The 15,444-nt window shown below is 39.7% G+C and overlaps 1 protein-coding gene across 43 annotated transcripts in view; it reads right to left on the bottom strand.

Annotated features, from left to right (window-relative positions):
• Bbx (BBX high mobility group box domain containing) overlaps positions 1 to 15,444 on the bottom strand; it is a 247,667-nt gene that overhangs the window by 93,878 nt on the left and 138,345 nt on the right. For all 43 annotated transcript variants that reach the window (XM_039088363.2, XM_063270545.1, XM_063270541.1 and 40 more), the window contains one exon: positions 796 to 966. In XM_039088363.2, coding sequence (XP_038944291.1) covers positions 796 to 957 — 162 coding nt within the window. In that variant the 5' untranslated portion in view covers positions 958 to 966. The remainder of the gene's footprint in view (positions 1 to 795; positions 967 to 15,444) is intronic.

Below are 15,444 nucleotides of genomic sequence, written 5' to 3'. Positions count from 1 at the left end.
CTCAGAACATGATGAGTTCTGTAAAATGTTTGTTCAGAGAAAGGTGACTGATGGCAATGGCCTGAAAAACACTGAAAACCATACAGCTGTAAAATTTCTCATGACAAATACATGCCTTTCTCCCTCTATTCAGTATACTCAGTCTACATCTGCTATGGGCCAATAGCCACGCTTGATTCTAAAGCCTGGACAAAAGGGGCAAACCCTCTACTGTGACAGAGCTTCTCGGGTCCGAAAAGCAAGCACGTGTGCAGCTAAGCACAGGGTAGACAGCTGCGAGTGCTGTGAAGAAGTCCTAACTTAAAATACAACAGTTTGGCCTTCAAGGAGGCAGTTCTTGAAATAATGGAAAGACGGTTACCCTGACTCCTGGGGCTAACTGTGCTTGGAGGTAGGTGTCCAAGAAGAAGGGGACTTTAAAGAGAGTGTGGCAAGTGTTCAGGGAGGGGAGAGTGAGTGCAGCCAGATACCACAAATGGCACAGCAGTCAGACTAAGCACACCTCAGAAATGTCGTGATGGCAAGGGGCAGCGCTGGGCTGGAAGCAAAGCAGGACCTGGGAGGCAGGGGAGCACCCAGCACTTTATGAAGAGCCCCATCTGAATCTCAGTTCACAAATGGGGAGTGGACAGAATTGCTAGAAAAGGACTCCTGCTGCTCTAAAATATTAGAAGAGCAATTAAAGTTAATTTAGGAGTTAAGCAGGAACTAAGTTGTGAAACTTTTATTACATTTTCTAGAAAATGATTAATGCCTAAATATCTTTGAGGTTTCTATGGTGAATAGAAGGCTTACTTTATCAATATCTTCTTCTTCCTCGTCTTCCTCCTCCTCTTCTGAAAAGTCCAGAAGTTTCTTGGCTAGCAACGGATGCCACTGAAGACACTTCCGTTTTGGTCGTTTTCCGGCCCCTTCTCCTTCTGCTGAATGATCTTTATTTCTATTACTGCCTTTCATTACTGTGACCTGGGCGGGAGGGAGGAGACAGAAGACAGAGAATATGTGAATATGAACCAAAGTCAGTTTAATTAAAATTACTTTGTTTTTCCCAGTTAGCTCTCATTGGATTATAATTTAAATTTCTAAACCATCTATCAGCTCAGACATTTACTGGATTCAGTGAGAATCCTAAGTACATAATCATGTATTCATTTTAATGGGCTAAATTGAGCTTTAGAAAAATTACCTTAATAAGTCTACTTCTTTCCACTCAGTAAATTCAAAACTTAAAACCTAAATAAGATATTAGAGGATTACCAGTTACACTCACCTGTTCATGTTTATTCAGGATAGTGTCACCCGGCTCTATCACAAGCCTGATGAAACCTGCCTATCCAGGGAGCAGAGGAGCCCTCCACATGTTCTGTCATGGCTGCCATTTCATATTACAAGGGAATTGGGCAGTCTATACTAAGGTAAATGTGTTTGTAATATTAAATAAATGCTTTCTAAGAATCACTTGATTCTTCTTGGTTTAGGTTTGAAACAAATCTATTTCATACAGTGAAATACACACTTAAAACTGCAGTGTCCAAACACCTGGAGCATGAACACATTATGGGTCATGAAGCAGATTGAGCTGTCATTATCTAGGGCAAACAAAACACATGTTTGCATCTAGCATATACGTAACCTTATTTTTTAAATAAAGAGGGGGCACTGAGACTTTACAAATTTTTAAATTCATAGTTGACTAAAATAGCTAAGAAATGATCAGGTTATAAATGTGTTAATATCCTCTAGACTCCACCAATTGCCCATTATTTTTTAATGACTTGATGATAAAAGCATTGTGTCCATACCCGTAGGTTGTAACGGCATGCCATCATCTCAATCAACCAATCCTAGAGCCTAGAGAAACGAAGCACTTCCTTATATGCTATCATGTCTGCTATCTGCTATATAATTTCTCATTCATTTGATGTAAGAAACAGATTGCTACTCATATATACGCATGTAAAACTCAAATCCTACAGTGGAATCAAACACTGAGTGAGTTAGGAAGAGATACTGACAGTTATGCACAAACGCACATCCCCTCTCACTCCATGAATCTGCACCAATACAACCTTGTATTATAATGTCATCAAATTCAGAACACTCTCTAAAAACAATCTTGGATCATAAAACATCAGGATTCATCCTATTCTTGGGCCTTGTAAACAACATAATGCAGGCAAACTCATCCATCTTCCTTACTTCTGAATTTTGAGTTATGTTTAAGGTTGTCCTCACTTCAAAACCAAAAGCTATCTACTAGGATTTTCTTTTAAAACTTGTATGACATCATCTTAGACACTGAAACACATTGATAAGAGTAGTCCAGTCAGGCCCTCGTTCACTCATTTAGCCTGAAAAGTTGGCCAGCTGTACCTGGACCAGTACAATTTCTTAAAGAACCCAGATGTCTCCCTACTCCCAGGAATGCCACTTTTAGCCATGTCAATCAACATCTCCCTCTAACTCAGAGGTTCTCAACCTTCCTAATGCTGCGATCCTTTTAATACAGTTCCTCAGGTTGTAACCACCAAACCTAAAATTATTTTCATTGCTATTTCATAACAGCAATTTTGCTACTGTTATGAATCGTAATGTAAATATTTGTGTTCGCCATTGGTCTTAAGAGAGAGGGAAGAGTTTATTCGACCACAGCCAGACTTACCTATCTCCTTTGACTAGTTTCAATAACCTCAGGTACTATGCCATTTTGTACCCTTTAAACCTCTATCGTGTGTGTGTGTGTGTGTGTGTGTGTGTGTGTGTGTGTGTGTGTGTGTGTGTGTGGAGGGCAGGGGGTGGGGAGTGGTATCATCAGGGACAACTTCTCTCCTAACATACAGATTTCAGGGATCGAACTCAGATCACCGGGTTTATTTGCAAGTGCCTTTACTCACTGAGTTATCCCCCTGGCTCTGAAGTTGTATATACCATGCTCTTCCTAATTAACACACCCTGTTCATATCAAAATATGAGTATACTGCTAGTTATTCAACCAGATCACTGAAGATGACAGTGAGATGATTCTCTTATTAAAGATAGCAATAAAATATTTTCATAAAATAAAAATTTTCACTTTGATTAAAAACTCTTCAATAAGTATGCATTTGTCTGTAATTAAACCAAACAAACAAACAAACAAACAAACAGAAGGAAGTGAGAGGTAGGTAGGGGAAGGGAGAGAATAAAGGAGGGAGTGAGAAAGAAAAAAGGAAGGGAAGGAGAGGAGGAAGAAGCAAAACAATGTTCCTAAGGCTTTTGTAGCAACAATTTCTGCTGAATGAAGTAATTATATGACTCGTGTGGCTGCTTTAAGGGCACAAGAAGTTATTGAAAACTCTGATGGAACTGGTTATCTGGCATGCTCTTAATAAAAGAACAAAGATTTCTTGTGAATTGATAGGCTCTTTAACAACTCCCACCATTCCATCTACAAAGAAAGCTTGGCACAGGCAGCCCAATTTCCAAAAATACCACTGCCATACAGAGAGCAAAGGAAACGGCTGCTTGTGTGGTTTATTAATCATTCAGGATAAGCTATCTTGAGTGGTAATTAAATCCATATTGGGGACCCAATATTTTATGAGATAACATTTTTAATAGTAAAAAAAAAAAGCCATGGGAAACCATACATTTAGGCATTTTATCAATTGCAGAGGGTAAAGTATTTCCAGTGCCTTTAGAAAAATGTATTTTGGCTCCAAGACTTGAGAAAGAATTACATTATACAATTAGTTTACATACAAAAAGCATTTACTCCAAACACAAGCATATGTATTCAGTACCTTTTACAGACACTAAAATCCTAGAATGCCCAAATCTCTTATAAAATGTTATCATATTTAGATTTGGGACTAATGACAAGGAGAACCCAGTACAAGAGCAGCACAAACACTAAGGTGTTTTTTGTTTCTTGGCTGTTTATGAGGCTAGTTGAATCAAACAGAGGGTCCGCTATATGTGTGTGCATGGATAATTCAATACTCACAGATAAAATAGAATCTCAAGCATCATGCTAGTGGCTAGTATACGTAGTCTGTGGTTTACCTTCACTCCCATCCTGCATGACCTGTCTTCATTCTTTCATTCCTTCTATACAGTCCACATGTTACTCGGTTACTGTATCCTTTTTGGTGCTTCAAAAATAATTCTCCTTACACAGAAATATGTATAATGACCTTAGATTGGCAATTTCACTACATTTTCCTTTGAATAACAGTTTAGACAAATCCTTCCTCTACTGTTGAGCTTTTTAAATGATGGTTCAAGACCTTATTTGTTTGCCTGTCTACTAACATGCCAAAGTTAGATGTGAGTATTTTCAAACAGCTATATAAACCCCAGTACTTAACTGTGGCAACGATCTATTTTTGTACGCTATGGTGGCTTCAGAGTAACCACCATCTCTTTCATTTCTCTAAATTCAGATATTCTTTCCCTGATGTGGAAGGGGAATGAAACTGTCCAACTCTGATATGCAGGCCAAGGTGGCTTATATCAGGTGATGTGAAAACCAAGAGCCACCTGGATATGGGGGGAAATAGAGCCAGCAACCGCTGCACAGGGTCAGACATAAAGCAGGACATTTAATTTTAGCATTCTTGGAGATGAATACAATGAGTGGACTCTTCCTGAGTGAATAAGGTAGTACGTGTGAGAATGGAATGGTCAGCAAAGTGTGATCTAAAGGTGTGAAGCACCTCCCACTGTGAACCGGACACGTGAATAATTTACAGCTGTTTAATCCAACAAGCTAGACTTAATTTCCTATCGGTCTATTTCCAAACTGTCAGAAGAAGGTGAAACAGTAGCGGTTAATGATGTTCTTGATTATAATTCTCAAAAACAGTAAGAAATTGAGAGAAGAATCAAAAGGATTCTTTTTTTCTTTTTAAGTAGGAAAGACAAAAAAGACATAAGCCTGAGAAACTACCCCAATAATAAATGAGAGGGGGGAAATTTTATTAGTTTAATCATGAAATTTTAGTTTACTCTGGCTGCTGTTTCTCAAAGAACAACAAATCCAGCCATCAGTCTGTATGAAACAATAGATGGATTTCATTCAAAGAGGGCTATTTCATCGTTTCAGATTCGTTGATCAATGAGTGGAGTACTTGATAATCTAAATGAAACCAAACTTTGTTGTTGAGGCCGCCAAGTGATAAAGACCATTTGCAGATGCAAAACAATGAATATGTATTTGCTGTATAAACAGCAATGCGACCAGCGTGTACTCCTCTTCTGTGGAATGGTATGTTAGTGAATGACATGAGAGAAACCATGTTCTGACAATGACAACACACAGCTCCAGAAGGAATTCAGGTTTCTGAAGACATTAGCATGGGATCTCCAGAGTAAGCAGGCCATCTACTTTACATTAGGGTGGTGGTACTGATAAGCAAGCAAGCAAGTTGTAACTAACAACATGGAGAGAGAGTGCCTGCCAATGAAGAGACCACCAACCCACTTATACTGCACCGACATCACATCTTTTATCAATTATATTGAAGTGCTCCTTATAGCCATACTTCTATATCTTCTCATAAGTATTCAATCTCTCACATACCTAATAAGAAAATGAATCTGTATCACAGGTAAAGATGGATAGTGAATATCTGGTATACAGAATACAGTTTCAGTTATCTACAAGGGTGTAGAAACAGTCTAAAGCACATAGCAGTTCCTAAAACAGTATAAATGTTTTCCTTTCCTAATCTTTAACCACATATTCCTCAGGATGCTATACTCCAAAAAGTCCTTAAAACAATACTAACACACAACTAAAACATATGTCATTTCAATTGGACTTCAATTCTAGATATAACATATCTATATAGATATAGATATAGATGATATTTATTCTCAATCCTCATAGGAACATTCCAAAGTTAACACTGTGAATCTCAATTGAAGCAACTGAGAGCTAAGTACCTTGTATAAGCCTACAGTTGGCAAACAGGAGAGATGATCCAGAAAGCCTATCTTAACCAACCTGCTTACCAAGGAAAGGGGAATCTAACATGAAGCCTTCTAGCCTGTCACCTCTGAGCACTTACTGCAGAAGTAGTAGTTTAAAGGACTTGGAAAACCTAAGGAGCACACTGAGGGTGAGGGAAGAAATTCAGAGATTTATGGCAGAAAATGTACCATGTCTCTGATGACCCAAAATGAAAAATGTATTAGATGACAACTCTTTGAAGATAAAAACTCTACAAATGACATCATTAGTATTTATTGGGATTCTAATGAGAATCCTAACCTATAGACAGGTTAAGTGAAAAATATTTCATTCAATAAACCGTCTCATTTTAGAAGCAGTGCAGTTAAAAGTCACATAAGTATTCTAAATGTTCCCTACTGAAACAACAGTAAGCTCTTCGATTGAAACTTCAGCTGTCATGTCCGTGTGCTCTTCATGAATAAGACCGCACCACTAGTCAAAGTGTTTCAACTGTGCTAGTCTCTTCACGTAACTCGTGATAAACTATATTTTTTAAGACCCTTTAATACTTGCAGCATTCCATGACACTTGTTCTCAGGGCAGCCTAACAAGACAAAATTCTGCTCTAAACTACAGATATCAAGACAACAGCTAATTTGAAGATGCAAGGCACCAAGAGACAACTTGGTAAGGAGAAGCTATTTACACAAAAAAAGTCAGTAACAACAATGCAACCATTACTTTCTCTAGTACTGTGTAGAGGAATTTGTGTTAACTGCCAAATTGCTACACTTCAACAGGCTTAAAAATTGCCTTTTAGTTTACATATTAACAAAGGGTTTTTAAATTTACATGCATTTATTAGCATTTAGGTCATAATCATGTCTTTGACAGGAAGATGAAGTACAAAAAATTATGTTCACAGGCGTTTCCTCATCAGTGCTGATGAGGACCTGTCTGCAGGTTTGGTGTCCAACCTCACTCACCATAACCCCTGTTCAGCTCACCCTTTGCTTCTGCTCTGTCCCTTGCACTTCCCCATAGATTCTCTCCACCCCTCCCTCATGGCTTCTGTGCTATGATTTCTGTGCTCTCCAATGCCCACAGTCTGACTCTCTGTCCTCTATGCCTTCACATACTGCACTGGTTCACACCACTTGCCTTCCGCACACTACTTCCTATCACTCACACAGATAGAAAGGCTGTACTGCAGGTTTTTGACCTTTGACATGTTCCTGTACAGTGTATGTACTATTATGCCCTCATGTGAATTTCCCTTAGGAACTCTTCAGAGTAATAAGCATGCCGGCCTTTTTTTTTAATCCCATCGGTCTAACCTGTGTTGGAAAGGCAGTAGGTGGAAAGTGAACATAGGAACAGGACTTCTTTGCTTTGATATTTGCTTTTATGCTATTCTGTTAGCAGAAGCATAGAATACTTAAAAGAGAGCATGCAGAAAAGAAAAATAAGCAGGAAAATTGCGAAAAGGAGAAGATACATTCAATAAAGAAATGTGATAGATGTAATAAATCAAAGCTAATTTCACACAGTTGTTATCATCAGACTAAAAACTTGTTCCAGTAGCTTTACTCCTTTCTGTGGCCACTTGTTAATTGATTTTCATTATTCTCTTAAAATGTAGCACTGTGGAAATGGGGTTTACTGGTGCTCTTTTCCTATCACAACTGGTCCTGTCCTTTCTCAAGACAAGCTCTAAGTCTTTTCTTCTCTAGGGCAGTTCTCAGATTTCTGGCTACACTTGGGGCCTCACATTTCCACAAAACTTTGCAGTCTCAGTTTGGTCTTCAGTGCTTACCTATGAAGGAAACACTTGTCTTATCAGTCCCAATATGCTCTGTAGAAAATGCACTTCTCCTCAGTTCCTATCAATGTTTACAAGTCTAAATGATAGGTAGTGTCTTGGACAAGACAAGAAAACCAAGGCACATGTAATTTAGGGACTTTTTTTGCCCCTCTTATAAATTAACAAAAGTTTTCATTAAATACATGTCACTTGGGTAGGATACAATTATGCTGGCCAAGAAGGCAAATTTATTGATCATTTGGTAAGCCACAAGTAATACATATAAATCATATCAGGACACATAATTGGCAGAACCAATATTTGAGCTCAGGAAGTCTGGTTTCAGAATCTGGTTCTCAGCCATTAATCAAAGCTGCTTCATAATACCAGCAAACTTTATTGAATGAACATTGCTACATACCAAACACTTCACATGAATTACTGTCTAACTTTTAAAATAAGTTTTGAGAAAAGATGCTGCTATCATCTCCTTTTAAAAACAAAGTCACTGTGAGTGACAAAGCTATTGCAAAACACCCACAACACCGGGACCAGTATGAATTCAAGGGCTAGAATTCAAACAAGATCTGCAAACCCCAGAGTCTCAGTTTTGACTAATCTTCCATACTGTTTTTCTTCCCACAGTGTGACACATTCTAAGAATGTCCTGCCTTCTTGAACCTTTCTGAATTCCTCTCTTCTTCTTGGGCCAAGTCAAGAGCAACTCATTCCTGTACTCCAACTGCACTCCAATCTTCCCTTTTTGCTACCCTGAGCTATTATATTTTTGGTATCTTTAACTGTCAACAGTTTGCTTCATTAATCTCTGTCTTTGGTCTGTATACAACCCATCTGTGAGAGTCCTCTCTGAAACCCTAGTCTTCTTTACCAAAAAGTCTTTGTACAAACTGGCCTTTCTCAAGCCAGACAGGTCTCTACATATGCTAAGGCCATGAAGCAAGCATTTGTTCAAAGTGCCTACCTTGTGGTGAACTGACATGGTCCTGATTTTGGTGCTAACTTTCCACAGTAATTGCTGATAGAGCACATGTAGATTTTTCTAACCATGACACAGTACCTTATCTCTACTGATTCAGGTTTCAGTCCATGTTTTCTTGATTCTCAAATAAATTGCTTTGCACCAGGCCTCTGCCTTCAACATCCATAGCCCTGAGAAGTATGCCAGAGCCTGGTGAGTAGTAACCAGGCATGTCATGGTTTGTATATAGCTTGGCCCAGGGAGTGGCAATATTGGGAGGTGTGGCCTTGTGGGAGTAGGTATGTCACTGTGCGCCTGGGCTTAAGACCCTCATCATAGCTGCTTGGAAGTCAGTCTTCCACTAGCGGCCTTCAGATGAAGATGTAGAACTCTCAGCTCTGCCTGCACCATGCCTGCCTGGATGCTGCCTGGATGCTGCCATGCTCCCGCCTTGATGATAATGGACTAAACCTCTGAACCTGTAAGCCAGCCCCAATTAAATGTTGTCCTTTATAAGACTTGCCTTAGTCATAGTGTCTGTTCACAGCAGTAAAACTCTAACCAACACAAGGCATCTTTTACCGTCACACAAATATTCACAAATATTTTACAGGCTATATTAGCTATTAGCTCTGTTTGTCTTATACACATATATGCATATGCATTAATATATGAAAATACATGTCTTTTTGCCTTTTTCCTGCAAATTATTGCATGTGGATATTTACCCTAACTTCTAGTCTCATACCAAGATCTGTCCCTTCTACTACATACATGCTCAACTGTTTTTCTTCAGTTTGGTTTTCTCAGCTGTAACTGTACTGATAATCACATGCCAATCAATTCATCCCTGGAACTTCTTTAACAAACTCTTAAAATACTAAAAAATTCCAAACTCTGATATTCATATAACAGATAAAACCCTTTTGAGCTCCATCCCTGTTTACTTTTGCAGCTGGAGTTTTCTTTGTTATGAAAAATCTGGCAACAATAAAAGGTTTTTCAACAGAGAATTACCAAGTTAATTCAAAATTAACCACCATGTACGGAATGAATCCAAGCTACTCCCAGCAATGCTCATATGCTATATTGTGACTTCACCACAGCCTTGGTTCTGGACACACAGTATATACATACTTTGCACTAAATGTGTCATACGATGATATACAAACAAACATGCCACTTCAAGCACCAATGCTAGAAATGCAATGTTTACTGTACACAAAATGCATTGTGCTCATATATAAACATCCTAACTGTTCAATTACAGAAAACAAAAGCTTTTAATATTCTCTTACCATCATTCCTCAGCATTTAAGTATCAAATTAGTATGTTTTTGCATTATATTATTAAAATGTTAGATTTTTCAAAAGTAATTGTTAAATTGAGTTTTTTTTAATTAATTTTGCCTTGAAATTACTGACAGAATTTCCAACAACTTCTGAAATGTCTACTATTAGTCGGGTTTCTCTAGAGTCACAGAACTTATGAACTGTTTCTCTATATTAAGGTAATTTGCTGTGATGGCTTACAGTCTGTAATCCAACTACCCCAACAATGGTCAGCTATGAATGGAAGTCCAGGCATCTAGTAGTTGTTCAGTCCTAAGCAGTTGCTTCAGCTGGTCTTCTGTAGAAGCAGATCCCAGCAGATGTGCTGGCAAGTAAATGGAAGCAGAAGAAGAAGAAGAGCAAACCTTCCTTTTCCCAATGTCCTCATATGGGTCTCCAGCAGAAAGTGCAGCTCAGATTAAAGGTGTATACCACCATGCCTGGATCTGGAACTTGTTTTGACCCAGGCTGACCTTGAACTGAGATCTCCTTGCCTCAGTCTCAAGGCATATACTACCTTGCCTGGGCCTAAGCTTTTCATAGCCCCTATGCCTCAAGATCTCCATGCCAAGATCCAGGTCAGAAACTTGTGTCTTCCAACCTCAAGATCTGGACCACAGGTGAGCCCTCCATTCCACATCGTAGTTCCTTCCAGATGTAGTTAAGTTAACAACCAGGAACAGCCATTGCATCTCCTCTATGAAAGCTGGCATTCGTAATGCTAACATGTATAAAATAAAAATATCTAAATGCTAAAGGTAGTCTATATTCTGCAGTATTAGTCAGCCAAGATTAATTATGTAAAAATAAAAAATATATAGATCATCACTATTTTCTTGTCACTAATAAGTAAATTTAAGATGAACTTATGATTTCTTATCAGTAAATATTTGATTCACCTATTTATGCACTTAAATACTAAGAATCACTTAAAATTTTCTTGGGGGAAAAAGTGTTGTGAATGGCACGGTTTAAGCAGCTCTGCTGTGATGTACCACACAGAACCACCTGCTTCCTTCTGTATCATAGGGCTCATGACACAGAACTTCGCATGTTCCCCAGGGCATCCCTAGGACCTAGCATGGGATGGGCACACTCTAGGCAAATATTAATAAAGAAATCCAAGGCTCTTTCCGGCAGATGATTCCTTCCATCTTTCTTTCTTGCCTGTCTTGGTTACTCTTCTCATATTTTGGTTGTGAGTCTAGCCTTTCATGGCTGAGCCATCTCTCCAGCCCTCAGTCACTTTTCTAATCTAGCCATATCATACCCTACTGTGACCAATTCAGCAAAGTCTAGTGCCCATCCATTCAAACAACACATTCAAATCACCAAACTGAAATACACGGCAATTTTATTTATTTGGAAATTATTTTATGTAGTAGTTATAATGAAAACAATGATTCCTAAGAACTAAATCTCACATCATAGGAGAAATGACTATATTTTAATCACTAAATTTATCCTGAAATCCCAACTACTTTATCTTCTGTAGTGATCACGGTTTAAAAGAAGTGCTTTTATTTTATATATCTTAGTTGTTTCAAGATTAAAATTGATCTAAAAAGTCTAATTGTCCATCATGGTGTCCAATCATGATGACTGAAAAAAGTCAACACTCTAAGTGAACAGTTGAAACTTTTTTCTACACTAATGCTCTTTAAAGAAATGGCAGATAAGTTCATGAAAGCTAACTTATTTCATTATACGCACAAAGCTACTCAGCATAAATAGTGGTAAAGTGGAAAATTTACTCAGGTGTCTTGAGTGACTCAGGACCTTCAATGCCTTAGCGTCTTCATGCATGAACATCCTGGAGTTAACTTATATTTCATCAGCTTTAAATTCCATGAAGGTAAAGTGCTCCTTACCTTTAACTGTTCAATACTCAGAATACTATCCTGAATGTGCATTTATTCACAAAACTGGTTAAATGTGTCAAGTTGTTAATAACATTCCACACCTGCCAAGGACATTAATTAGGATGCATGTGATGCTACAGTTGTCTGTAGAACTAGATTTCGGCAGAAAGTTATGTGTTTCATATACCGTACTTGGCAAGATTTCTTTTTCTTAAATGTATTCCTATTTCCTGATTCAACACATAAAACAAAGACTAATGTTTAGTTCCTAATAGTGTCCCGTTCTAAACACTCACAACCTTACGATAGGTTTCCTGTATTAAATCCCTGTTAGGCTTCTGACCTGAAAATACCTTAATTCCAGAGCTAGGCATTGAAATTTTGTTTTAATTTGCTAAATAATATTTATGGCATTTAAAAACATACTTTTTTTTGCTTCATAAGACTAAATAAAAGATAGAGACAAAAGCCAAAAAGCTTAAAAACAAACGCAAACGAAGAACCCTCAACTGAACAGTGGGAACGAACGTAAAGGACAGGAGCTGGGGAACCCGGAGCCTGGCCGTCCTGTCTCCTCTCTGTGCACAGCATGAGAGAGCTGCAATGAGCATCTGTGAGGATCCTTGTTCACCGAGGCATTTTGGACTAAGTATTTCTCATGGCCCAGTTTACATAAATCTGCTCCCTCTGCTGGCCAATTTTGTATCTCCTAGCTTACTATATAGAAAAGTAATGCTTTCTAGTATACAGAGTGAGCAGTCCCTGTAACACACTTGCCCTCAGAGGCTGTGCAAATTAGCAAAAGGTCTTTAAAAGCCCCGAGCAATCCAAAATAAACTAAGCCCAGGATTAACTTGACACCACTTTCCCTTCAACAAGGCTCTTAGTGGCTGAGATGGCTGCTCCTTAATCTCCTTTTTTTCTACCTGGAGTCTCCACAGTCTCTTGTAAGCACTTCTTTCCATACTGCCATGAGGGCAGTGTATGCAGGAACAGGAGGGCGAGTTCTACTCAGACACAGTTTGTCCAGGCCACAGAGTTCCTGACCTAAAGAATACAGCAGTGGACACAGAGCTTCCAGGGGCGTGAGCTGATAGCACTTTGTCAAAAAGAGATCATGATGGAGTAATTAGGTCACTTGCTCACAGATCTTAGAAACTGTTTAAACTTTAATAAAGTACTTTAAAATTGGAAATTTGAGTACCTTTCCTTAAGTTCCAGATATATTTTCTAATATGTAAAAACCTCCACTGACACCACCACTTGCCGCCTTTAATTACTACTTTGTAATATTACAGCGCTAAGCACGGTGTAATGCCGCTAGTCCATTCACTTATTTACATACCCGTACTCAATCCCGCAAAGCATGGATAAACTGAACTACTTTCTAGGTCAGTGAGACGTGCAGATGTTACGGTCTTTCACATGTCACTGACTGTCAGCCTGAAATCTTCTGCACTTTTAGCCCCAATCACAGCTGGTGTCTTACATCTAAATTGTCGTGAACTGTAGTATTCAATTAATATATTTACTTTGTAATGAATACTATTACCATTTCAATTTTTGTCACTTCATTAGTATCTCTCAGTACATAAAGAATGTCCAACATCCATTTATATTTCAAAACAGTCCTTTGTATAAGTTTGGTTTTCTGAATCCATTGGGGAAGAAAAGGAATGCAGAACTGCAGTGTCTATGTGACTCAGGTACTCACATTTTAGAGTATTGATGTCCTTGTAAATACTAGCCTATGAACGATCGGTCAATCTGTCAAGTGCCTTACTGATGGAAAGAACATGCATCTTCATCTAATTGTTATGATAACTGGAGTGAAAAAACATCTGACTTCTTGCTACTTGTACTAAATTCAGTGTTCTACACAGTATAAAGTTTACAGCTTAACGTTTATCACAACAGCGCAGTACTGGCCACAGGCCAGCACAGCAGGGAAGGCAAACCTTCCACACAATCCCAGGGGAGCATGCAGCTTCCCACCTTACTGCCAATACTTTAAAATATAACAGCAAAAATCAGTAGTATGTCTTTGTTTTGTTGTTGTTTGCCACAGGGTCTCACTAAGTAGCCTTGGTTAGCCTGGAGCTCACTATATAAACCTCAAGGATCCACCCATCTCTTCCTATTAGCTGTGAGGAGTAAAGGTATGAGTCACCATGAGAGGCACAGAGCATGCTTTGCTCTGTGTGTGTGTGTGCGTGTGTGTGTGTGTGTGTGTATGTGTGTATGTGGTATGCGTGCGTGTGTGTGTGTGTGTGTGGTGTGTGTATGTATGGTGTGTGTATGTGTGTATGTGGTGTGTGTGCGCGCGCGCGTGTGTGTGTGCATGTGGTGTGTGTGTTTGTGTATGTGGTGTGTGTGTGTGTATGTGGGGTGTGTGTGTGTATGTGGTGTGTGTGTGTATGTGGTGTGTATGTGTATGTGGTGTGTGTGTGTGTGGTGTGCGTGTGTGTGTGTGTGGTGTGTGTATGTGTGTATGTGGTGTGTGTGTGTGCGCGCGCGCACGCGTGTGTCTGTGTGTGTGTGGTGTGTGTGTGTATGTGTGTATGTGTGTGTATGTGGGGTGTGTGTGTGTGGTGTGTGTATGTATGGTGTGTGTATGTGTGTATGTGGTGTGTGTGTGCGCGCGCGCGTGTGTGTGTGCATGTGGTGTGTGTGTTTGTGTATGTGGTGTGTGTGTGTGTATGTGGGGTGTGTGTGTGTATGTGGTGTGTGTGTGTATGTGGTGTGTATGTGTATGTGGTGTGTGTGTGTATGTGTGTGTGTGTGGTGTGCGTGTGTGTGTGTGTGGTGTGTGTATGTGTGTATGTGGTGTGTGTGTGCGCGCGCGCACGCGTGTGTCTGTGTGTGTGTGTGTGGTGTGTGTGTATGTGTGTATGTGTGTGTGTATGTGGGGTGTGTGTGTGTATGTGGTGTGTGTGTGTGTGTATGTGTGTGTGTGGTGTATGTGTGTATGTGGTGTGTGTGTGTGTACGCGCGCGCACGCGTGTGTCTGTGTGTGTGTGCGTGTGGTGTGTGTGTGTGGTGTGTGTATGTGTGTATGTGGTGTGTGTGTGCGCGCGCGCACGCGTGTGTCTGTGTGTGTGTGCGTGGTGTGTGTGTGTATGTGGTGTGTGTGTGTGGTGTGTGTATGTGGTGTGTGTGTGTGCGCGCGCGCACGCGTGTGTCTGTGTGTGTGTGGTGTGTGTGTATGTGGTGTGTGTGTGTATGTGTGTGTGTATGTGGTGTGTGTGTGTATGTGGTGTGTGTGTGTATGTGTGTGTGTGGTGTGTGTATGTGTGTATGTGGTGTGTGTGTGTGCGCACGCGCACGCGTGTGTCTGTGTGTGTGTGCGTGTGGTGTGTGTGTGTGTGGTGTGTGTGTGTATGTGGGGTGTGTGTGTGTGGTGTGTGTGTGTATGTGGTGTGTGTGTGTATGTGGGGTGTGTGTGTATGTGGTGTGTGTGTATGTGTATGTGGTGTGTGTGTGTGTATCTGTGTGTATGTGGTGTGTGTGTGTATGTGGGGTGTGTGTG

Source organism: Rattus norvegicus, chromosome 11 (assembly GCF_036323735.1).
Source record: "Rattus norvegicus strain BN/NHsdMcwi chromosome 11, GRCr8, whole genome shotgun sequence".
NCBI classification, from domain to species: Eukaryota; Metazoa; Chordata; class Mammalia; order Rodentia; family Muridae; genus Rattus; species Rattus norvegicus.
Note: the sequence above shows the minus strand (reverse complement) of the source record. Positions and strands in the feature narration are given on the sequence as shown.